This window comes from Schistocerca nitens, chromosome 8 (assembly GCF_023898315.1).
Source record: "Schistocerca nitens isolate TAMUIC-IGC-003100 chromosome 8, iqSchNite1.1, whole genome shotgun sequence".
In the NCBI taxonomy this organism is placed as follows: Eukaryota; Metazoa; Arthropoda; class Insecta; order Orthoptera; family Acrididae; genus Schistocerca; species Schistocerca nitens.
This window is the reverse complement of record NC_064621.1, coordinates 339,932,196-339,958,938: the sequence shown is the minus strand read 5'-3', so window position 1 is coordinate 339,958,938 and position 26,743 is coordinate 339,932,196. Positions and strand designations below refer to the sequence as shown.

The 26,743-nt window shown below is 43.9% G+C and overlaps 1 protein-coding gene across 2 annotated transcripts in view; it reads right to left on the bottom strand.

The window, feature by feature from the left end:
* The window catches only part of LOC126198954 (myogenesis-regulating glycosidase), a 750,462-nt gene that overhangs the window by 26,869 nt on the left and 696,850 nt on the right, over positions 1 to 26,743 (bottom strand). For both annotated transcript variants that reach the window (XM_049935600.1, XM_049935601.1), the window contains 2 exons: positions 22,788 to 23,038; positions 8,331 to 8,531 (listed from right to left, as the gene is read on the bottom strand). In XM_049935600.1, coding sequence (XP_049791557.1) covers positions 8,331 to 8,531; positions 22,788 to 23,038 — 452 coding nt within the window. The remainder of the gene's footprint in view (positions 1 to 8,330; positions 8,532 to 22,787; positions 23,039 to 26,743) is intronic.

Genomic DNA, 26,743 nt, shown 5'->3' with positions numbered 1-26,743 from the left:
AGTCCAGTGTAAACCCTATGGGACTTAACTGCTAAGGTCATCAGTCCCTAAGCTTACACACTACTTAGCCTAAATTCTCCTAAGGACAAACACGCACACCCATGCCCGAGGGAGGACTCGAACCTCCGCCGGGACCAGCCGAGAAATTTATTGACTGACTATGTAAGAAAAAACCTTATATGATTTAAATTCAAAAATATAGTATCGACGACATTTGAGGTCAGAACACTGTTGCAGAAGCAACTAAAAAAGCTTGCCAAATTTAAAAGAACTTACAATTTCAAAGGTTGGCGAGGTTTTACAGAAGCTCGAAATTCTGCACGAATTTCAATGCGAGATGCTTTTAATAATTTCCACAACTAAACTCTCTCTCGAAATCTGGCACAAAACGTAGAGAGATTCTGGTTGTATGTAATATACACAAGCGGCAAGACGCAGTCAATACCTTCACTGCACGATACAACGCTGATGTTACTGATCACAGTGCCACTAAATCAAAGTTACTAAACACAGTTTTTCGACAATCTTTCGCCAAACGATACGAAATAAATATTCCAGAATTAAGAGTCAAGATCAGCTTCCTAGATGAGAAACTTAGAAGTAGATATTGTCCGTGTAGCGAGGCGGCATAAATCACTTAATAAAGCCAAGTCCTCCAGTCTATATTGTACTCGTACTTCGTCGTATTTGTGAAGTAATTTCGGAAAACAGTGTTTAATTAACTCCGCTTAAGTGGCACTGTCATTGGCAACATTACCACCGCTATCATGTATTGAAAGTATTGCTTGCGTCTTGCCGCTGGCGTACTTCACATAGGACCAGAATCTTTTTGGACTTTGCGCCAGATTTGGAGACAGAGGTGTGTTTTTGCTCCACGGCACAACCTTAATTCGTACTATACAGGACACATGCTGCATCTCTGAGCCATCGAGCCGGCCGGAGTGGCCGAGCGGTTCTAGGCGCTACAGTCTGGAACTGAGCGACCGCTACGGTGGCAGGTTCGAATCCTGTCTCGGGAATGGATGTGTGTGATGTCCTTAGGTTAGTTAGGTTTAAGTAGTTCTAAGTTCTAGTGGACTGATGATCTCAGACGTTAAGTCCCATAGTGCTCAGAACCATTTTGAGCCATCGAATTTTGCCTCATCCCTTGTACTCTCTCTACATTGCACCCGTGACTGCTTCCGCTTTCCTCGGATGAAGAAACCATTGAGTGACAAGCGACTTTGGAGGTGAACCGTTTAGCGTGCAGCCAAAATGGCGCTTGTAAGCGAATTGTAGTTATCACTGCCCGCCTAATAATTGATGGTAGCCTCTCTTGAGAGTGTGGAGTGTGAATGTTAGTGAATTGTGCTTGAGATTTCATTGTGCGAGCCACGAGTATTACTGGATGTGTGCCCTACAAACCGCCGGCTGTTTTACGTTGCCAGGAACACTTAAAGCGTTCACCATAGAGGTTGTATATTTTGTATCTGTGTTCACTGGTAAACTATTAGTAAATTATTGTGAAAAGCGTACTTTCTGCATTCTTGTGTCTTGTCGTCGAGGTAACAACCAGCCCCGCCGTGATGCTTACTGAATCAACAAGGGTGGACTTGACCTAATTCAGTGAACACTGTAATTGAGAGAGTGAGGTCTATAAACCATGTGCAGTGAAAATTTATGAGTGGTAATACTGTCGTTCGTACCTCGCGTCGCGAGATCAATATTCAGTCGCGTCGCGAAACAATTACCGTATATTTTGGCAGATAAGACGATAGTTGAAGCATAAAAAAAGGCACCCAAAATCGGGGTCGTCTTATACGACAGATATAAAACATAGTTTGAAATTTGTACAAATTAAAACCTTTATAAAATAAAATAAAGCACTCATCAATACATTTAAAACGCTGCAAAATCCTCACAATCATCATCTAAGGGAAGCAGCTCTTCAAGTACATTCTCACTTTCGTTGTTGACAGGGTCGTCATATGCACGATGTGAATCGATTTCTGCTTCGTCATCAGTATCCCATAACAAACCGTCCTCAGTACCGTTGATAGCATTGGAAATCCCACACTTCTTGATGGATTTGATCAGTGTTTCCACTCCACTTTTTCCACTGAGTTGATCACGAAATCACATATAATGTCAAGTGGTGCAGCGCTTATAGCTCCATCTTTCGTATACGACTTTCCGCCACTCGTCATCCTATTATTCCATTGTTCGCGCATGTGGTCTTTGAATGCTTTATTCAGAGAGACGTCTAAAAGTTGTCGCATCAAAGATAAACCATCGGGTATAACAGCAATCTTAGTATTTCTTCGTGTGATGTCATTATCGGTATTCTCAGTTGTGTGAGTGCGAAAGATATCCCATACCAGGAAGGTTGGTTGATTTCGTAGAGCACCTTGTCACCTCTGCCACACATTATCCAGCCACAATTTTACACTATTACCGTCCATCCTTCCGCTTTCGAGAAAATTTACAGAAATGCTTGGTGAAAATTTTATTCTAGGAAACGTTAACCGCTTTCAAATGACCATAAGTTTTAATTCTTTTCCATCTGCCATGCATGTTAATACTGCTGCAAACCTGGTCTTTTCGTGGCCTATATTTCTGACCTGAACAGTTATTACGCCTTTCGTTTCCACAGTTCTTTTGTTTATCACATCGGAGTTCATAGGTGTTTCATCCATATTTCCAATATGAGATAGTGGAAAGTTGTATTTTTTCCTCATATGAATAAGAAATGTATAAAAACCCGTAACTTTATGGTCAAGATCTTTCGGTAATTTCTGAGCAAATTTTCTTTTCTGGCACATTACCAGATTTTTTCTGTTCATGAAACGACTGCACCCACCTACTGTTGGTTTAAATTCTTTGCCGTGCTCTCGACTGGCTCGTGCCCACTTCAATGTATAATCCCTAGTCATATCACTTGTAACAACATACACGATGTGATCAAAAGTATCCGGACACCTGGCTGCAAATGACTTAAAAGTTCGTGGCACCCTCCATTAGCAATGCAGGAATTCAATATGGTGTTAGCCTACCCTTACCCTTAATGGAAGCTTCCACTCTCGCAGGCGTACGTTCAACCAGTTGCTGAAAGGTTTCTTGGGGAATGACAGCCCATTCTTCACGGAGCGCTGCACTGAGGAGATGCATCGATGTCGGTCGGTGAGGCCTGGCACGAAGTCGGCGTTCCAAAATATCCCAAAGGTGTTCTATAGGATTCAGGTCAGGGCTCTGTGTAGGCCAGTCCATTACAGGCATGTTATTGTCGTGTAACAACTCCTCCACAGGCCGTGCATTATGAACAGGTGCTCGATAGTTTTGAAAGGTGCAATCGCCATCCCCGAATCGCTCTTCAATAGTGGGAAGCAAAATGGTGCTTGAAACATCAATGTAGGCCTGTGCTGTGATAGTGCCACGCAAAACTACAATGGGTGCAAGCCCTCTCAATGAAAAACACATCACACCATAACACCACCGCCTCCGAATTTTACTGTTGGCGCTACACTGGCAGATGACGATCACCGGGCATTCGCTATACCCACATCCTGCCATCGGATAGCCTCATAGGGTACCGTGATTCGTCACCCCACACAACGTTTTTCCACTGTTCATTCGTCCAATGTTTACGCTACTTTCACCAAGCGAGGCGTCGTTTGGCATTTACTGGCGTGATGTGTGCTTATGGGCAGCCGCTCGACCGTGAAATCCAAAGTTTTCTCACCTCCCGCCTAACTGCCATAGTACTTGCAGTCGATCCAGATGCGGTTTGGAATTACTGTATGATGGTGTGGGTAGATGTCTGCCTAATACACATTGCGACCCTCTTCAAATGTCGGCGATCTTTGTCAGTCAACAGATGAGGCCGGCATGTACGCTTTTGTGCTGTACGTGTCCCTTCACGTTTCCACTCCACTATCACATCGGAAACAGTGGGCCTAGAGATGTTTAGGAGCGTGGAAATCTCGCGTACAGACATATGACACAAGTTAAATCCAATCATCTGACCACGTTCGAAGTCCGTGTGTTCCGCGGAGCGCCCCATTCTGCTCTCTCACGATGACTAATGACTCCTGAGATCGCTGATGTGGAGTGCCTGGCAGTAGGTGGCAGCACAATACACCTAATATGAATAACGTATGTTTTTGGGAGAGTCGCGATACTTTTTATCACATAGTGTAACAATTCTACCCCTGTTATTATACTCATTCTGCAACGCTTTTTTCTAAGTCTGGCCAGCGAGTAAGAACACTTCTTCATTGCATTATTTTATTTCAATAGCGTCTACATTCTTTCACCAATCTTTTACCATCTTCTCTGTTATACCGACAGCCCTTGCTGCAGCACAGATGATCCATTCTTTACCCTGTTTTATGACCTGTAACTTGAATCTTGCTTCGTAATGCCTTTTTTTTTTTTTGGTTCCATCATTAGGCACGCTTTTCACAAATTTGATGCCGATTTCACTTACAGTGCAAACTGTTCGAACACATAACACAAAACTCAACAATACTTGTTAGCTGTACATATGAGTTCGTTATTCGGCACGTGTTTATACAGCCAAAACCTAAAGTATTGCTTAAGGAGTTTCTTGGTTTATGACGTGTGCAACCGTACCAACTGTTTAGAAGTACTGATCGGGTATGTCCCCAAAACTGAATAATCAATACGACGCTTTTATTAATATACTCATGGTCATTACCCGAATCAGTGCGCGTATTATTACCCAGATGATCAATGTTCTAAACTGAATTTACAGGCCGTTGATAGTTTCTGGGTCATCTTATAGGGTGGGGATATGGTAAAACTAAATGTCTTTGACGAAGATTTATATCTTATCCGCCAAAACATACGGTGCGTAGAAACTCGGAAAGGTGATTTGTAGCAATGTCAGCGTGAAGTAATGTTAATTACAAGAAACTGTGCCTACTATCAAACACATAGTTAATTATCTGAAAAGTGGTTTTTAAGTGATTGAGGTACTAGTTAACGAACAGTGTGACTAGACATCGGGGCAGTAGGTTTCAATGGACTACAAAGACAAGATGCACCTGAAAAGTTCGGTGAATGGTCTCCGAAAATAAAGGAAACAAGAGTTACAAACAAAATACCGTTATTGGCCTTCAAAGTAGTGACCATTAGCTACAACACACTTCTGACATCGGTTGTAAAGCTGTTGCAAACTGTCAGCAAAACCCTTCGTGTGGAATCGCTTCAAGCACAATTGGCACGTGTTGTTGGACATCCGCACCATTACAGGTATGAGACCTGATGCTACAACAATGATTCGGAGACGAAGCGTCAGTCAATGGTGTGATGTTCATCAACTTACCCGCCTCCTGAAAAAAGATGGCTGACAAAATACGACATTAGGAAGATGTTGATCACCTTGATCCATCATGAATTTCTCCCAGAGGGAGGCAGAGAGGACGATGAACACCATCCGACTGACCGTCACTTGGTCTGCGGGTCATACTGATAGGGCCACGTCTCGTGATTTTTCAGCAACTTTACAACCAATGTCAGAAGTGTGTTGTAGCTAATGATGATTACTTTGAAGGTCACTAAGTACATTTTGTTTGTAACTGCTGCTTTATTTACTTTCTGAGACCATTCACCAAACTTTTCATGCATCTTGTAGACCATAGTGGCCGAAGTACTAATTAAAACTTACGTCTGTTGTACGACTTACACAGTGTACGAACAGAGCGACCCACATTAACGTATTTTACTGGTAGAATATATGTAATCTTTATCAGATACTTGTGATTCTCATTATGTGTGTGCTCCCCCAACATACAACCAAATAAATAAACAGTTACACGATTAAGTTTTAGTTGGTGGTGCAGCATCGAGAAGACAAGTGCCGACGATAAACAGGTACGTGTGGTCTATACAAGCAGTCAATTAATATTCGTATTTATGTGCTTGTGTTGAGTAACGTATCATTAGCTGCATTTGAGAGAGAATGAAAGTTCCGCCCTCCTTCCCACCCCCTCCCCTGTGCCGCTTTCAAGGTTATACAACTAATATTTCCTCCGCGTCATTCGACATTCGAGGTTGGGAAAAATGTGTTGCATTGAAGGGCGAATACATAGAGAAGTACTGACACCATCACCAAGTTTCATGATAGCAGCTTGATATCTTTCGAGGTCACAGGCCACGTGTCGCAGAACCTTGAGATATCTCAGACAAACGCACTACTCACAAGGGAATCTCCTCATCGCACACCCAATGGATAGCCGTCAAAAACTGAATACACACGAAGCATAAAAACAGGAAAGTGGTGTACTGATGCACGAAAAAAGAAGAAGAATACAATCAGTGATCTTTCCAAGCTCAAGACATGCAACATCAAGCGAAATGGCAGAGCCAAGACGTCGTGGTTAGGTGGTCACCGTGTTGGTATGCAAAACACGAGATCAGTGTTCAAATCTCCCTCGTAGCAAAATACCTTCTTTTTCACAAAATTATTAACTGTCCGTCCTGTCATTAGACACAGACACAAATGTGGATACAGCGAACAGACACGTCAATGACCAGACGGACAGTTCAAAATTTTGTGAAAAAAAAGGCACGAGGGAGATTTAAACATGGATCTCCGCTTTTTCAGTCCGACACCGTGAGCACATCACCACGGCGCCTTTGATCTACCAGTTCACCTGATGTTGCGTGTCTCATGCTTGGACCATTAACTGTTTCTATTTTGTCTGTTTTTTCACAGTTCAGTATACTTTCATCCTGTTTTCGTGCTTGATCTGTGTTCAGTTTTTGACGGGCTATCCACTAGGCCATCGTACCATTAAAACTGAGGTGCTTGCGATGGGAGTTTCCCTTGTCAGTCCTGCAGAAAATTAAAATACCCTACTGGACATTAAAATTGCTACATCAAGAAGAAATGCAGATCATAAACGGGTATTCCTTGGACAAATATATTATACTAGAACTGACATGTGATTACATTTTCACGCAATTTGGGTGCATAGATCCTGAGAAATCAGTACCCAGAACAACCACCTCTTGCCTTAATATCGGCCTTGATACGCCTGGGCATTGAGTCAAACAGAGCTCGGATGGGGTGTACAGGTACAGTTGCCCATGCACCTTCAACACGATACCACAGTTCATCAAGAGTAGTGACTGGCGTAATGTGACGAGCCAGTTGCTCGGCCACCATTGACCAGAAGTTTTAAATTGGTGAGAGATCTGGAGAATGTGCTGGCCAGGGCAGCAGTAGAACATTTTCTGTATCCAGAAAGGCCCGTACAGGACCTGCAACATGCGGTCGTGCATTATCCTGCTGAAATGTAGGGTTTCGCAGGGATCGAATGAAGGGTAGAGCCACGGGTCGTAGCACATCTGAAATGTAACGTCCACTGTTCAAAGTGCAGTCATTGCGAACAAGAGGTGTCCGAGACGTGTAACCAATGGCTCCCCATACCGTCACGCCGGGTGATACGCCAGTATGGCGATGAAGAATAGACGCATCCAATGTGCGTTCACCGCGCTGTCGCCAAACACGGATGCGACCATCACGATGCTGTAAACAGAACCTAGATTCATCCGAAAAAATGAAGTTATGTCATTCGTACACCCATGTTCGTCGTTGAGTACATCATCGCAGGCGCTCCTGTCTGTGATGCAGCGTCAAGGGTAACCGCAGCAATGGTCTCCGAGCTGATAGTTCATGCTGCTGTAAACGTCGTCGAACTGTTCGTGCAGATGGTTGTTGTCTTGCAAACGTCCCCATCTGTTGACTCAGGGATCGAGACGTGGCTGCAAGATCCGTTACAGCCATGCGCATAAGATGCCTGTCATCTCGACTGCTAGTGATCCAGCACGGCATTCCGTATTACCCTCCTGAACCCACCGACTCCATATTCTGCTAACAGTCATTGGATCTCGACCAACGCGAGCAGCAATGTTGCGATACGATAAACCGCAATAGCGATAGGCTACAATCCGAACTTTATCAAAGTCGGAAACGTGATGGTACACAATTCTCCTCCTTACACGAGGCATCACAACAACGTTTCATCAGGCAACGCCGGTCAACTGCTGTTTGTGTATGGGAAATCAGTTGGAAACCTTCCTCATGTCAGCACGTTGTAGGTGTCGCCATCGGCGCGAACCTTGTGTGAATGCTCTGAAAAGCTAATAATTTGCATATTACAGAATCTTCTCCCTGTCGGTTAAATTTCGCGTCTGTAGCACGTCATCTTCGTGGTGTAGCAATTTTAATCGCCAGTGGTGCATTAGTAAAGACAGTAGAAGTGAAGGCGCAGGCCCGCTCGTCAGTAGCGGCCAGAGACGACCGGAGGGCTCTGAGAACTTACGGCGCCGGTGACTCCGACGACGGGACAGCCGGCGCGCAGCACGCTCTCGGTGAAGACGGTCTTGTACTCGTCGGGCGAGTAGAGCGGCCGCGAGTACTGGTAGAACTGCGGCTGGTCCGTGGCGGTGCCCACCTCCAGGTAGAAAGCCGTCACGTGGTAGCGCTCCTGCACGCCCCGCAGCCGCTGCTGCAGCCACGCCACCTGCACACGAGTTCAGGCGGACAACCATCAAACGAGCTGCTTAATTAAAAAAAAAAAAAAAAATTGGCCAGGTGCGGTTAAGGCTCACGCTCAGCGGGTTACGAACAAACATAATTATGTATACAGGGTGGTCCATTGATGATGACCGGGCCGAATATCTCACGAAATAAGCATCAAACGAAAAAACTACAAACAACGAAACTTGTCTGGCTTGAAGCGGGAAACCAGATGGCGCTATGGTTGGCCCGCTAGATGGCACTGCTATAGGTCAAATAGATATCAACTGCGGTTTTTTAATATAGGAACCCCCATTTTTATTACATATTCGTGTAGTACGTGAAGAAATATGAATGCTTTAGTTGGATCATTTTTTTCGCTTTGTGATAGATGGCGCTGTAATAGTCACAAATTATATGGCTCACAATTTTAGACGAACACTTGGTGGCAGGTAGGTTTTTTAAAGTAAAATACAGAACGTAGGTACGTTTGAAGATTTTATTTCGGTTGTTCCAATGTGATACATGTACCTTTGTGAACGTGTCATTTCTGAGAACCCATGTTGTTACAGCGTGATTACCTCTAAATAACACATTAATGCAATAAATGCTCAAAATGATGTCTGTCAACCTCAATGCATTTGGCAATACGTCTAACGACATTGCTCTCAACTGCGAGTAGTTCGCCTTCCGTAATGTTCGCACGTGCATTGACAATGCGCTGACGTAAGTTGTCAGGCGTTGTCGGTGGATCACGATAGCAAATATCCTTCTAGTTTCCCCACAGAAAGAAATCCGGGACGTCAGATCCGGTGAACGTGCGGGCCATGGTGTGGTGCCTGGACGACCAATCCACCTGTCATGAAATATGCTATTCAATACCGCTTCAAACGGACGCGAACTATGTGCCTGACATCCATCATGTTGGAAGTACATCGGCATTCTGTCATGCACTGAAACATCTTGTACTAACATCGGTAGGACATTACGCAGGAAATCAGCATACATTGCACCATTTAAATTGCCATCGATAAAATGGGGGCCAATTCCTCCCATAATGCCGCACCATACATTAACCCGCCAGGGTCGCTGATGTTCCACTTGTCGCAACCATCGTGGAAACCGTTGTCCAATAGTGCATATTATGCCGGTTTACGTTACCGCTGTTGGTGAATGACGCTTCATCACTAAATAGAACGCGTGCAAAAAATCTGTCTTCGTCCCGTAATTTCAATTGTGCCCAGTGGCAGAACTGTACACGACGTTCAAAGTCGTCGCCATGCAATTCCTGGTGCATAGAAATATGGTACGGGTGCAATCGATGTTGATGTAGCTTTGTCAATGCCGACGTTTGTGAGATTCCGATTCTCGTGCAGTTGGTCTGCTAATGATGTGCGGATTAGCCGCGACAGCAGCTAAAACACATACTTGGGCATCATCATTTGTTGCAGGTCGTGATTGACGTTTCACATGTGGCTGAACACTTTCTGTTTCCTTAATTAACGTAACTATCCGGCGAACGGTCCGGACACTTGGATGATGTTGTCCAGGATACCGAGCACCATACATAGCACACGCCCGTTGGGCATTTTGATCACAATAGCCATACGTCAACACGATATCGACCTTTTCCGCAATTCGTAAACGATCCATTTTAACACGGGTTATGTATCACGAAGCAAATACCGTCTGTACTGGCGGAATGTTACGTGATACCATGTACTTACACGTTTGTGACTATTACAGCGCCATCTATCACAAAGCGAAAAAAGTGGTCCAACTAAACCGTTTGTATTTCTTACGTACTACACGAATATGTAATAAAAAATGGGGGTTCCGTTGATATCCGTTTGACCTATGACAGCGCCATCTAGCGGGCCAACCATAGCGCCCTCTGGTTTCCCCCTTCAAGCTAGACGAGTTTCGTTCTTTGTAGTTTTTTCGTTTGACGCATATTTCGTGAGATATTTGGCCCGATCACTATCAATGGACCACTCTGTATAGGCAGTTCATCCATTCCGAGAATCGAGAATCTCAATGATTTTAGCCTGTTATCAACGTTCATACTGCGAAGATATCAGTCCTGGGAATTCCAAGTCTTCTATGATTAAAATTTTAAATCTGATGTTGGATAACAAAAAAAAAATTTTTTTTCGTGTGAAATAATTACAGGTTAACAATTATGTGACTTTTTTTCTTTTACTTCTACCATAAAACCTCGTTTCTTGCCATATTTCGTAGATTATAGATCAACTAGAAGTACCTTATGAATTTCAATGAGTGAGTTTGCGAGTATCAAAATATTTGACATAAAAGTTTGTATCTTTTGATTGTATCGACTTAGAAGCTTAACTTTTTTTCACCGTCAAGGGACCATATGCCTCAGCATGCGACATAATTATCAACTTGATCCGTCTACCCGTTGCTGAGAAAATGGGGTCTTAACAGACGGACAGCCATACAGTCTGACAACAACAAAAAATTATTTTTCGTGTGATTCAATCATAAATGATCCCTTGTAGACTTTTTTACTCTACTTGTACTGTGACACCTTGCTTCTTGCCAAATTTCATGGTTCTAGTTCGAAGGGAAGTTCCCTACAGGCTCTGGTGAGTGAGTTTCGAGTAATTTGACATAAACGGCCGTATCTTTTGGTTGCGCTGACTTAGAATCTTACACTACTTACACCGACAAAGGACTACAGACCTTAGTATGCGACATACATTTCAACTTTATACGTCCACTCTTTCATGAGGAAAAGGGTTTTTAGCAGTCAGACAGACAGGTGGACAAGTGATCCTATAATGGTCCCGTACTTCAAACGGTAAAAATGGAGTCCTGGAGAGAAATTCTGATTTATAAAAGACACAATTACCTGAACGTGTTTCAGCACTTTCTGAGCTTTCAGATCGATGAGGTGTATGGAGAAAACATTTTGAACGATGGTACGGAAATGCGTGACAGCTTTTAACGATGGCCATACGAATGTGCATCACAAGGAAGGAGGTGGGTGACTTTAAGTCGTTACTGACGATTTGGTGCCGGACATTGATGAAAAAGTGGTAGATAACAGACGTTTTACGATTTAGATGTTGCGTGATGAGCTTCCTCAATCGTCAAGAAGTGCGCTTCGTGTAGTTGTTGCCTAATCGAGTGGCAGATTGCTATGAGGACGGTATTCAAAATCTGGTTTAACGATATGATAAGTGTCGAAATGTTGGCTGGAATTATGTAGGAAAATGGATTTAGGTATATGTTTTCGCGTGAAAATAAAATAGCTAAGAAAAGTCTACTTGTTTTTCATTTATTTCAGAACAGCACTTACTTAAAAATACGGACGTATTTCACCAGTATCTCTAACGAATTTCGCTGTTCAGTGTTTATGTCATATATTCTCAACTATGTGTGGTACAGTGATATAATTTTGAAGATACACACTGTAGCAAATGTGGACACTGAATACAATATTTTTCGGAATACAGTTAGTAGTAAAGAAGTAATACATAAAAATGTCTTGTCTGATGTGTCACTTTTACTGCATGAACAGCGGAAATGTACTAGGCGATGAACTTTCTCTTCACCAGATTGCGTATTTTCAAGCATATTGTGTGTTTTCAGGGAGCGGGGGGTGGTGTAAGACGGATTGTAAGCGAGAGAAAGTCTCGTAAACTTTTAAAATTATGTGTAAAGTTTGGTCTGGAGCCGCGCGACTGCTACGGTCGCAGGTTCGAATCCTGCCTCGGGCATGGATGTGTGTGATGTCCTTAGGTTAGTTAGGTTTAAGTAGTTCTAAGTCCTAGGGGACTAATGACCTTAGAAGTTAAGTCCCATAGTGCTCAGAGCCATTTGAATTTGTAAAGTTTGTTTGCAAGGCGTCGTGATCGAGACTTATTTTTAACCCCAACCCTACCCCTTTAAGACAATGATGGTTCTTACCCCTCAGTGGTTCTTCACAGACGGTAAGCCATGTGTATACCTAGTTTGGTTGAAATCGATCTAATAGTTTAAGAGGACATGTGGAACATATATATACATACATACTTTTTTACTGTATAATATGTATGACTATATTAAAAAAATAGATAGTCTAAGTGCATCTGAATCATAGAAAACTGAGATAAATCGGTCAAGAACTTTTCGAGATTTTGCTAACTACCTTCCCCTTTAAATGTTACGTATACTGTATATTGATATGCTATGTACACTCTAAGACAAAAAAGCAACCCACCATGAAGGAATTATGCGAATGGGAAGGAAATCGTGGATGTGATGTACATGTGCAGACAAACAAATGATTACAGTTTCAGAAAAACTGGATGATTTGTTCGAGAGAAAGACCTTCACAAATTGAGCAAGTCAACACGGTGCATCCTTTTCAGTAAGGATGCTGCGGATGATAACCAAGGGAGTCTTACTATGAAATGAAATGGCACCCCAGACCATCTCGTCTGGTTGTTGGGCCGTATGATGGGCGATATTCATGTTGTTATCCGACCGCTGTCTGTGGCGTCTCCAGACACGGCGTCGCTGGTGACTGGGACTCACGTGGAAGCAGGACTCATCACTGAAGACAAATCTGCTCGTCAGTCAGATTCCAGGCCGAATGCTCCCGACATCACTGCAAAGAGGTTGTTAGTGGGCGGAGGTCAATGACAGTCGGTGCAAGGAATGCCGTGAGCTCAGTCCCCTTTCTGTGAGCTGCCTATTAATGGTCCCTGTGGTCACCGAAGCACCAGATGCACGTCGGATCGATGATGATGACGAATGCGCGGCTCTGAGTGTGTCTCTGACGACTGTTCGGTCCTCACGGTCTGTCGTCTCTCTAGATCGACCGCTTCCTTCTGGACGCTGTGCTCTGTTGCGGTCCTCCCATTCCTGGCAACACCGTCGAACAATGGCAGCTCTCCTACTCAAATCTCGAGTGATTCGTCGACTATCCCAACTGGCTTCTTATAGCCCAACTATGTGTCTTCACTCAGATACCGAGACCTGCGCAAACTGCTCACTCGCCTGTCTGCGAGATACACACTGCTGGCCACCGTAAATGCAACACCCTGAAGGAAGCATCCGAATCAAGTGAAATTTACACCATGGGTTTGCAGCGATGAGATATTCAACTGATCAGAATTTCAGCGCAGATGCACATCACGCGCGCCTGTGGCGCCACCTCATAGCGCCATTTAAGGCTTGGCGATTTCGACGAGTGTACGTTCGGCACGTGTGTTTACCTTGTCGTTGTTTCACAAGACGATCAGTTATGCCTCGTAGACAACAGCGAACATCTTTTGATCAAATATCCGAGTTCGACAGAGGAAGGATAGTGGCTTACCGAGATTGTTGGTTATCATACAGAGAAATCGCTAGTCGTGTTGGACGAAACCAAACAACTGTAATGCGGATATGTGACCGTTGGATGCAGGAGGGTACGACGGACCGACGTGGTCGATCGCATTCACCTCGGTGCACCACTGCACGTGCTGATAGGCAAATTGTGCGCATGGCAGTGACGGATCGCTCAGTGACATCCCGAACCATAGCACAGCACATTGCGTCTGTAACGCATCATCCAGTGTCTGCGCGTACCATTCGACGCCGTTTACAGCAGAGTGGTCTGTCCGCAAGACGTCCATTGCTTCGTCTACCATTGACCAGAACCACAGACGTCTCCGTCGCCAATGGTGTGATGACAGACGGATGTGGACGGCAGAATGGAATGACGTTGTCTTTACTGACGAGGCACGCTTCTGTCTGCAGCACCACGATGGTCGGATTCGAGTGTGGAGACACCGTGGAGAGAGGATGCTGGACAGCTGCGTTATGCACCGCCACACTGGTCTTGCACCGGGTATTATGGTATGGGGCGGTATTGGATATTACTCTCGCACGCCTCTAGTACGCATTGCCGGTACTTTAAATAGCCGGCGCTTCATATCCGAGGTGCTGGAGCCAGTTGTCCTTCCTTACCTTCAGGGCTCGGCCACAGCCATATTTCAACAGGATAATGCGCGACCACACGTGGCACGCATTGTCCAAAGGTTCTTCGTCAATAACCAGATTGAACTGCTTCCCTGGCCGGCTCGCTCTCCGGATCTTTCGCCGATAGAAAACATGTGGTCCATGGTTGCTCAACGAGTGACCCAGATTACATCCCCAGCTGCCACACCAGATGATCTTTGGCAACGTGTGGAAACTGCTTGGGCTGCTGTACCCCAGGAACACATCCAACGTCTCTTTGACTCAATGCCGAGACGTGTGGCAGCGGTGATCTCCAACAATGGCGACTACTCTGGCTACTGATTCTGGCAGGAACCACATGTCACAGACGTCTGTAAACGTAATCATTTGATACTTGGTCAACATGTTATCTACAAAATAAATCTTGTTGTGCTACCTCTTGTCTTTCTTGGTGTTGCATTTACGGTGGCCAGCAGTGTAATTACTGTCCATCTGAGTAGACAGAATGAAATTCACGAGCATTTTATGCCCTGGTATCGATATGCGCTTGTTTATTAGGCTTGCCAGCTGTACGGTGAAACTGTACTGCAGCGTCACATGTTCATCCATCTGCCACCAGAGTTTACAATACCTGTGTAATTATCGATTTGTGACGAATTTGCATAACTCCTTCGTCGGGCGTCTTTTTTTGCCTTAGAGTGTATATAAAAAAAATATACAGCCTACGTCCATTTGAAAGCTCGTTAGAGTAACATGTAAAATTGTGAAGTAAACAGGTCAAGAAGTTTTCGAGGTTTCTGGTAGTAACATATCGCATTTATATATCGCTTAAGTCCTTATGTATTATATATAATAAAATACATAGTCTCTGACCTTCAGAATGCTCATTAGAGTAGGGTGTAAAAATCTGAAGCAAATCAGTCAAGAACTTGCCGAGACTTTTGCTAACAACGTTAAACAGCGACTTGTCTGTATATAGTAGAATAGATATAGACAAAGACATTACTACTAAAATACACTGACGCGCCAAAGAAACTGGTACAGGCATGCGTATTCATATACAGATATATGTAAACAGACCGAATACGGCGCTTCGGTCGGCAACGCCCATATAAGACAACAGGTGTCTGCTGCTGTTGTTACTTGGGTTACTGCTGCTACAGTGGGAGACTATAAAGGTTTAAGTGAGTTTGAACGTTGTGTTGCAGTTGTCGCACGAGCGATGGGACGCAGCATCTCCGAGGTAGCGATGAAGCGTGAATTTTCCAGTACGACCATTTCACGAGTGTACCATTTATCTCAGGAATATAGTAAAACATCAGATCTGCGAAATCGGTGCGGCCGTAAAAAGATTCTACAAGAACGGGACCAACGACGCCTGAAGGGAAGCGTTCAACATAACAGAAGTTCAACCCTTCCGCAAATTGCTGCAAATTCCAATGCTGGGCCATCAAAAACTGTCAGCGTGCGAACCATTCACCGAAACATCATCGATATGGGCTTTCGGAGCCGAAGGCCCACTCGTGTACCCTTGATGACTGCACGACACAAAGAGTTACGCCTCGCCTGGGCCCGTCAACACCGACACTGGGCTGTTGGTGACTGGAAACATGTTGCCTGGTCGGACGAGTCTCGTTTCACATTGTATCGAGCGGATGGACATGTGCGGGTACGGAGACAACCTCACGAATCCATGGACCCTGCATGTCAGCAAGGGTCTGTTCAAGCTGGTGGAGCCTTTGTAATGGTGTGGGCAATGTGCAGTTGGAGCCATATGGGACGCCTGATACGTCTATATATGACTCTGACAGGTGACGCGTACGTAAGCATCCTGTTTGATCTGTGGTGTCACCGCTAGACACCACACTTGCTAGGTGGTAACTTAAATCGGCCGCGGTCCTGTAGTACATGTCGGACCCGCGTGTCGCCACTGTGTAATCGCAAACCTAGCGCCACCACATGGCAGGTCACAAGACACGGACATGACCTCGCCCCAGTTGTACGGACGACATAGCTTGCGACCAGACCTACCAAGTCTTCCTCTCATTTGCCGAGAGACTGATAGAATAGCCTTCAGCTTATTCCATAGCTACTACCTAGCAAGGCGCCATGTGTATCAGTGCTTATAGCTTACTACTATTCAAGAGATGTATTCCAACAAGAGAATAAAGTTAAGTATATTATTCCAGCTACGTACTGTTCTTCTTATTCATTAATAAGTCTCATGTTCCAGTACTTCACGCCCGTCTGCGTTAGTTTAGCGTGCACTTTCAGCCACTTCGATCTACAAGGTGTTGGCCCCGCTGCCGACACATCATGATCAACTGCATCGATTCATGTCCATTGAGCGTTCGACAGACTTGGACAATTCCACCAGAACAATGTGACACTCCACGCGTCCATAATTGCTCCTCTGAGCTTAAACACTTCCGCTGGTCACCAAACTCTCCAGACATGAACATTATTGAGCATATCTGGGATGCCTTCCAACGTGATGTTCAGAAGAGATCTCCACCCCTTTTGCTCTTAAAGATTTATGGAGAGCCCTGCAGGATTCATGGTGTCAGTTCCCTCCAGCACTACTTCAGACATTAGTCGAGTCCATGACAAGTCGTGCTGCCGCACTTCCGCAACACTTCTCACGATATTAGGCAGGTGTCAACTCTACAAATAAACTCAACAGGTGCGAGGTGGTGACGACAGCAGAATAGACAGTTATTTGTATATTAACATGTCAATCCTCTTACTATTTACTTTAATAATAAAGTCATCATGTCTTATATTCTCAACTTATGAAAAGAGAAGGAGGTTTCAATAGAGATACATCAAGCTCTGCCTTGTAGAATTGGAAGCCATAAGACAAATTGCTTTTAACTACAATCATGCATTTTTATAGGTTACTTTTTGTAAAATGACTTACGCTGTTTTCTATGAAATGAGTTTGTCCAATTTGTAGACGTTATATTAATTTTAGCATGAAATTTGCAGTTCATAATTTTTATGGTTTATTTTATGAAATGACTGTATGCTTGATTTGTAGATGTTAATTTTGTTTTAGTTGACAGGTCGAGTTGCATTTAACGCCAGCTGAAGTCCACAGATTGATACTGAACATAGTCTGCCTCGCTAAAGAGCTCTAGTCAGGGTACAAGTGTACACGTGTATCCGCAATATAGAGTAAATTGAGCTTTTAAATGTGGCATGTCTTCGTTTTGTTCTGTACAATGTATAACAGCATTTCTTGCGGGAATATTACTTCTCATTTGTTCTATTTATCTGACAGATTCAGGCGGTGGTCATAACCGAAACGCATTAACATGTGTATTTTTTTAAAAAATAAATATAAATAGCAATTAACACAGACAATTAATCTGACCAGGGATAATGATCGCAGGCTTGTACAATTATTTTTGTCATTTATAGACAACATTTCTCCATCACAATTCCTTCTTTTCCATAGAAGCATTTCTATTTTTGTAAAGTGTAAAAAGTGCATGTTAGAAATTAGTAACACAGTACAGTATTTTTTTTTAATGTTACTGGTCAGCACGTACTCATACAGAATGACAATTATTGAACTATATGAAAAAAAAGTGAATTAGTTACAAACTACGGCGTGCACAGACTTTATTCAACATGTAAACGTCGCTACAGATATTCGGATTTAGGCTATGACATGTATGATATGCCTGCTATCATTGGAGTTGATGTGGCGCAGACGAAAAGCGAAATTCTGCATGGCCGGCTGAAGTGTCGGAAGATCGATGCTCCGATGACATCCTGAATGGTTGTTTTCAGCTCGGCAATGGTTTTGGGTTTACTGCTGTATACTCTGTCTTTAATAAACCCCCAAAAAAGGAGTCGCATGTCTTCAGATCCGAAGAATATGGCGGCCAATCGAGGCCTATGCCAGTGGCCTCTCGGTATTCCAGAGCCAGAATGCGATACCCATAGTGCTCCTCCAGGGCATCAAATACTCTGCTGTTTCGATGGGGTCGAGCTCCATTTGCATGAACCACATTTTGTCGAAATCAGGGTCACTTTGGACAATGGCATGAAATCATCTTCCAAAACCTTCACGTACCATTCGGTGGTCACTGTGCCATCAAGGAATATCGCACCGATTATTCCGTGACTGGGCATTGCACACCACATAGTCACCCGTAGCGGGTGAAGAGTCTTCTTGCTCGCGAAAAGCGAATTCTCAGTCCATTAAATGTGCCAGTTTTGCTTATTGACGAACCCAACCCAAAAAATTGGGCTTCTTCGCTAAACCAAACCATATTCACATACTAATTCCCATCACGCCCTGCGGCCAACCACGCAGTTTGAATGTCCTAACGCAAACGGTTCAGAAGTTATGGCGACTTTATTTCATACACGCTGAAGAGCCAAAGAAAATGGTACACCCGCCTAATATCGTGTAGGCCCCCCGCGAGCACGCGGATGTGCCGCAACACATGGCATGTACTCGACTAAATCTGAAGTAGTGCTGGAGGGAATTGACAACATGAATTGTGCAGAGCTGTCCATAAATCGGTAAGAGTACGAGGGGGTGGAGATCTCTTGTGAACAGCGCTTTTCAAGGCATCCCAAATATCCTCTACAACGATCATGTCTGGGGAGTTTGGTGGCCAGCTGAAGCGGCCAAATTCAGAAGTGTTCCTGGAGCCACTCTGTAGCAATTCTGGGCGTGTGGGGTGTCGCATTGCCTGCTGGAATTCCCCAATATCTTCGGAACACACAATGCACATGAATGGGTGCAGGTGATCAGACAAGATGCTTACGTGCGTGTCACATGTCAGAGTCATATCTAGACGTATCAAGGGGTCCCATGTCACTCCAATAGCACGCGCCCCACACCATTACAAAGCTTCCACCAGTTTAAACAGTCTCCTGTTGACATGCAAGATCCATGGATTCATGAGGTTGTCTCCATATCCGTACACGTCCAACCGCTCGGTACAAACCGAAACGAGACTCGTCCGACGAGGCAACATGTTTCCAGTCATCAACAGTCCAGTGTTGGTATTGACGAGCCCAGGTGAGGCGCAAAGATTTGTGTCGTGCAGTCATCAAGGGTACACGAATGGGCCTTTGGCTCCGAATGCCCATATCGATGATGTTTCGTTGAATGGTTCACACACCAACACTTGTTGATGGCCAAGCACTGAAATCTGCAGCAATTTGCGGAAGGGTTGCTCTTCTGTCACGCTGAATGATTCTCTTCAGTCGTCGTTGGTCCCGTTCTTGCAGGATCTTTCTCCGGCCGCAGCGATGTCGGAGATTTGATGTTTTACCGGATTCCTGATATTCACGGTTCACTCGTGAAATGGTTTCACGGGGAAATCTCCACTTCATCGCTACCTCCGAGATGCTGTGTCCCATCGCTCCTGCACCTGACTATAACACTAAGTTCAAACTCAGTTAAATCTCGATAACTTGCCATTGTTAGCAGCAGTAACCGACGTAACAACAGCCCCATACACTTGTTGTCTTATACAAGCGTTGCCGACTGCAGCGCAGTATTCTGCCTATTTACTTATCTCTGTATTTGAATACGCATGCCTATACCAGTTTCTTTGGATCTACAGTGTAGTTCACTCTGTATTTACATGTTGTTGTTGATGTGGTCTTCAGTCCTGAGACTGGTTTGATGCAGCTCTCCATGCTACACTATCTTGTGCAAGCTTCTTCATCTCCCAGTACCTACTGCAACCTACATCCTTCTGAATCTGCTTAGTGTATTCATCTCTTGGTCTCCCTTTCGATTTTTACCCTCCACGCTGCCCTCCAATACTAAATTGGTGATCCCTCGATGTCTCAGAACATGTCCTACCAACCGATCCCTTCTTCTAGTAAAGTTGTACCACCAGCTCCTCTTCTCCCCAATTCTATTCAATATCTCCTCATTAGTTATGTGATCTACCCATCTAATCTTCAGCATTTTTCTGTAGCACCACATTTCGAAAGCTTTTATTCTCTTCTTGTCTAAACAATTTATCGTCCATGTTTCACTTCCATAAATGGCTACACTCCATACAAATACTTTCAGAAACGACTTCCTGACATTTAAATCTATACTCGATGTTAACAAATTTCTCTTCTTGAGAAACGCTTTCCTTGCCATTGCCAGTCTACATTTTATATCCTCTCTACTTCGACCATCATCAGTTATTTTGCTCCCCAAACAGCAAAACTCCTTTACTACTTTAAGTGTCTCATTTCCTAATGTAATTCCCGCAGCATCACCCGACTTAATTCGACTACATTCCATTATCCTCGTTTTGCTTTTGTTGGTGTTCTTCTTATACCCTCCTTTCAAGACACCATCCACTCCGTTCAACTGCTCTTCCAAGTCCTTTGGTGTCTCTGACAGAATTACAATGTCATTGGCGAACCTCAAAGTTTTTATTTCTTCTCCATGGATTTTAATACCTACTTCGAATTTTTCTTTTGTTTCCTTTACTGCTTGCTCAATATAGAGACTGAATAACATCGGGGAGAGGCTACAACCCTGTCTCGCTCCCTTCCCAACCACTGCTTCCCTTTGATGTCCCTCGACTCTTATAACTGCCATGTGGTTTCTGTACAAGTTGTAAATAGCCTTTTGCTCCCTGTATTTTACCCCTGCCACCTTCAGAATTTAAAAGAGAGTATTGGAGTCAACGTTGTCAAAAGCTTTCTCTAAGTCTACAAATGCTAGAAACGTAGGTTTGTATTTACATATCAAAAGGTAATATGAATGTAAAATGAGGCGTTCCACACGATTATGATTAACTCATTATACAAATGACGCATGGGACATGAAACTAACTGACTGCTTTGAGTGAATCAATGCATTCGTCAATTCCGGTGTCGAATACCTCCTTCTAACAGCCGTGTACCGCAAGTCTCTAGACGAACGGAAAGCTCCAAACGATTGGAAAAGAGCACAGGTAGTCCCAGTCTTCAAGAAGGGTTGTCGAGCAGATGCGGAAAACTATAGACTTATATCTCTGACGTCGATCTGTTGTAGAATTTTAGAACATGTTTTTTGCTCGAGTATCATGTCATTTCTGGAAACACAGAATCTACTCTGTAGGAATCAACATGGATTCGGGAAACAGCGATAGTGTGAGACCCAACTCGCTTTATTTGTTCATGAGACCCAGAAAATATTAGATACAGGCTCCCAGGTAAATGCTATTTTCCTTGACTTACGGAAGGCGTTCAATACAGTTCCGCACTGTCGTATGATAAACAGAGTAAGAGCATACGGAATATCAGACCAGCTGTGTGGCTGTATTGAAGAGCTTTTAACAAACAGAACACAGCATGTTGATCTCAATGGAGAGACGTCTACAGACGTTAAAGTAACCTTTGGCGCACCACAGGGGAAGTGTTATGGGACCATTGCTTTTCACAATATATGTAAATGACCTAGTAGATAGTATCGGAAGTTCCATGCGGCTTTTCGCGGATGATGCTGTAGTATACAGAGAAGTTGCAGCATTAGAAAATTGCAGCGAAATGCAGGAAGATCTGCAGCGGATAGGCACTTGGTGCAGGGAGTGGCAACTGACCCTTAACGTAGACAGATGTAATGTATTGCGAATACATAGAAAGAAGGATCCTTTATTGTATGATTATATGATAGCGGAACAAACACTGGTAGCAGTTACTTCTGTAAAATATCTGGGAGTATGCGTGCGGGACGATTTGAAGTGGAATGATCATATAAAATTAATTGTTGGTAAGGCGGGTATCAGGTTGAGATTCATTGGGAGAGTCGTTAGAAAATATAGTCCATCAACAAAGGAGGTGGCTTACAAAACACTCGTTCGACCTATACTTGAGTATTGCTCATCAGTGTGGGATCGGTACCGGGTCGGGTTGACGGAGGAGATAGAGAAGATCCAAAGAAGAGCGGCGCGTTTCGTCATAGGGTTATTTGGTAAGCGTGATAGCGTTACGGAGATGTTTAGCAAACTCCAGTGGGAGAGTCTGCAAGAGAGGCGCTCTGCATCGCGGTGTAGCTCGCTCGCCAGGATTCGAGAGAATGCGTTTCTGGATGAGGTATCGAATATATTGCTTCCCCCTACTTTTACCTCCCGAGGAGATCACGAAAGTAAAATTAGAGATATTAGAGCGCGCACGGAGGCTTTCAGACAGTCGTTCTTACCGCCAACCATACGCGACTGGAACAGAAAAGGGAGGTAATGACAGTGGCACGTAAAGTGCCCTCCGCCACACGCCGTTGGGTGGCTTGCGGAGCATAAATGTAGGTGTAGATGAAGTAGTGTCGGTCGAGGTGCGGACTCACGGTGTGGTTGTTGGTGACGTCGAGCACGCCGGCGCTGAGGAGCCCCGGGCCGCGGGCGACGAGCGCGGGCACGTAGTAGGGCGTGTCCCTCTGCGCCACCAGCAGGCGCGCCCTCACCGCCTCCGCGAAGTGCGCCGACTCCGTGCTGACGAACGGCTGCACGCCCAGCACCAGGCCGAAGCCGCGCCGCTGCAGGATGTCGAACGTCTCCTCCCACGTCGCGAACCGCTCCGCGTCCAGCTCCAGGTCACCTGACCACCGTACGCGACGTCTCAACACGCTGACAAAAGGCTCTGAGCATTATGGGACTTAACTTCTGAGGTCATCAGTCCCCTAGAACTTAGAACTACTTAAACCTAACTAACCTACATCTACATCTAAACGATTAATTTGCAATTCACATTTAAGTGCTTGGCAGAGGGTTCATCGAACCACAATCATACTATCTCTCTACCATTCCACTCCCGAACAGCGCGCGGGAAAAACGAACACTTAAACCTTTCTGTTTGAGCTCTGATTCCTCTTATTTTATTTTGATGATCATTCCTACCTATGTAGGTTGGGCTCAACAAAATATTTTCGCATTCGGAAGAGATAGTTGGTGACTGAATAGATCTCGCCGCGACGAAAAACGTCTTTGCTTTAAGGGGCTCCGGAACGCCCTATACTTGCAACGTTAAAATAACGCTTATAAATTACACCTTTCCTCACAAAGTATTTGAGGTAGGAAGTGGAACTTTTTACAGATTATTTATTGGAATATGGGCTACAACTTAACACAGGGATTTTACAAAATTTTAGTTCAGTTATTAAAGATGATTTTTTTTCAATTGTAATGAAAATTCACAACATTTTTTTTGCAATTTTTTAATTTATATATTCAAAAATACACAGCTTTTTGGAAAAAGGCTGTGTTAAATTATGCAGAAGGTACTGTGCAACATTTACTGAAAGTTTGAAACAAATATGTTTGGAAGATCCTTAGAAAACATGTAATTAGTATGAGAAAATAAAAGTTTTGGGAATCGAGCGACAAAGATTGGATTAACTTTTTAGTGCATTCCAGGTCCATAGGATTGATTATCTTCATCCTCTGCAAACTCCTCCTCCAGCTTCCTCTTGTTCCTCCTCCTGTTTACTCTTGCTTGTATTTCTAGACACTTTACAGCCCTGTCTGCAGCCCGAAGGCGTTCCTTGTCTAAAGCAAGCATCACTCGTACTATGTTAGAACCTATCTTCATTCCCTTATTTCTAAATACCTTGCACCTTACAATATTGCCATCATTGAAAGTCGCAACAGCATCATACACACCAAAGTGAAGTGTTTCTATTCCAACAAATACAGTCTTGGGGATTCTCGACCATATAACACTATTTACACTTTCATTGGGGTTTTGAGTTTTTCCGTGAATACACTTTTTCAACAGTTCAGGTGCTGCTAAGTCTCTGAAAATAGGTTTTATCACCTCCATTATTGCATGAGGCAGACTATGCTTATGAGTGTACACATCACCTGTTAGCAATCCTTTGTTATATTTACACCAACTGTCTTCTTCTTTGGGACACAAGCTATGTTGGGGATTTTCATCGTCTTTATTGTTTACAGTAATAACACATACCTTTGGCTTTCCAACATTTCTCCTTTTCTTAAAAGCCTTCAGAGGATTTCTAATAACTTTACTTTTACTCATTATTATACTTCAACAAAACAGAGACTCAAGAAACAGAATTAATTACGAATATTTTCGAGATAACGACAGAGTAAATAAACATGAAACAATCGACAATCACACCAGCGATATATATTGAACCATCACAGGTTAGCCACAACACATACTTTATCTCACATCACTAAAATGTACCTGATGAACACGGACGTTAATAATAACACCATTTGACAGCAGTTTAACAGCGCCACAGTAGGTCACGCCCATGTAGAACACATTTTAAAAAAAATTTAAAAATAGTTGTAGTCTTCGGAATTGAATAAATTATATATCTATTAAAAGGTAATAGTCTGCAGAATCAGAAAACGCAAAAAAGTAAAAATTGAACTTTTCATGATTTTGAGCCTTTCCGGAGCCCCTTAATGACTTCCATCCCAACTCGCGTATCATATCTGCCACACTCTCTCCCCTATTACGTGATAATACAAAACGAGCTGCCCTTTTTTTACCCTTTCGATGTCCTCCGTCAATCCCACCTGGTAAGGATCCCACACCGCGCAGCAATATTCTAACAGAGGACGAACGAGTGTAGTGTAAGCTGTCTCTTTAGTGGACTTGTTGCATCTTCTAAGTGTCCTGCCAATGAAACGCAACCTTTGGCTCGCCTTCCCCACAATATTATCTATGTGGTCTTTCCAACTGAAGTTGTTCGTAATTTTAACACCCAGGTACCTAGTTGAATTGAGAGCCTTGAGAATTGTACTATTTATTGAGTAATCGAATTCCAACGGATTTCTTTTGGAACTCATGTGGATCACCTCACACTTATCGTTATTTAGCGTCAACTGCCACCTGCCACACCATACAGCAATCTTTTCTAAATCGCTTTGCAACTGATACTGGTCTTCGGATGACCTTACTACACGGTAAATTACAGCATCATTTGCGAACAACCTAAGAGAACTGCTCAGATTGTCACCCAGGTCATTTATATAGATCAGGAACAGCAGAGGTCCCAGGACGCTTCCCTGGGGAACACCTGATATCACTTCAGTTTTACTCGATGATTTGCCGTCTATTACTGCGACCTTCCTGACAGGAAATCACGAATCCAGTCGCACAGCTGAGACGATACCCCATAGGCCCGCAACTTGATTAGAAGTCGCTTGTGAGGAACGGTGTCAAAAGCTTTCCGGAAATATAGAAATACGGACTCAACTTGAGATCCCCTGTCGATAGCGGCTATTACTTCGTGCGAATAAAGAGCTAGCTGCGTTGCACAAGAGCGATGTTTTCTGAAACCATGCTGATTACGTATCAATAGATCGTTCCCTTCGAGGTGATTCACAATGTTTGAATACAATATATGCTCCAAAACCCTACTGCAGACCGATGTCAATAATATAGGTCTGTAGTTCGATGGATTACTCCTACTACCCTTCTTAAACACTGGTGCGACCTGCGCAATTTTCCAATCTGTAGGTACAGATCTATCGGTGAGCGAGCGGTTATACATGACTGCTGAGTAGGGAGCTATTGTATCAGCGTAATCTGAAAGGAACCTAATCGGTATACAATCTGGACCTGAAGACTTGCCCGTATCAAGCGATTTGAGTTGCTTCGCAAGCCCTAAGGTATCTGCTTCTAAGAAACTCATGCTAGCAGCTGTTCGTGTTTCGAATTCTGGAATACTCCATTCGCCTTCCCTGGCGAAGGAATTTCGGAAAACTGCGTTCAATAACCTAAGGACATCACACACATCCATGCCCGAGGCAGGATTCGAACCTGCGACCGTAGCAGCGGCGTGGTTCCGGACTGAAGCGCCTCGGCCACTCCGGCCGGCCACACTGACACGTCTCACGTTACACTGACAGAAATGACCTGGACCGAACACTACCCCACTGATACTCCAGTATTTCCGTACCTCTGGGATACACTTGCAACGTAGCCTATCAGTACTGGTGGTGGTAAAAGTCTACCTATGTAGGTAGATTACCGTCGTTTTGACATATCCTACCGCTCCTGCAAGCTACCGTCTGTAGTAAATGTTTTCTTAAATTCGTGTGGTCCACGAAATTACTGGCCCCTGCGAGTTATTGCTGGGTATTAATAATTTCTAGCGGAAGGTTTTAACGAACCGGTAGAAATTTGAACGCAACGGATAACGCATTTTTTTGAACGATTACAGAAGGCACCTATACAGGGCTTAATAGGCAGTATATAGCTTTTATTTGCTTTTATGACCCAGAATTCGACTGTGGTACTGACTGCCACCTATTCTTTATGATG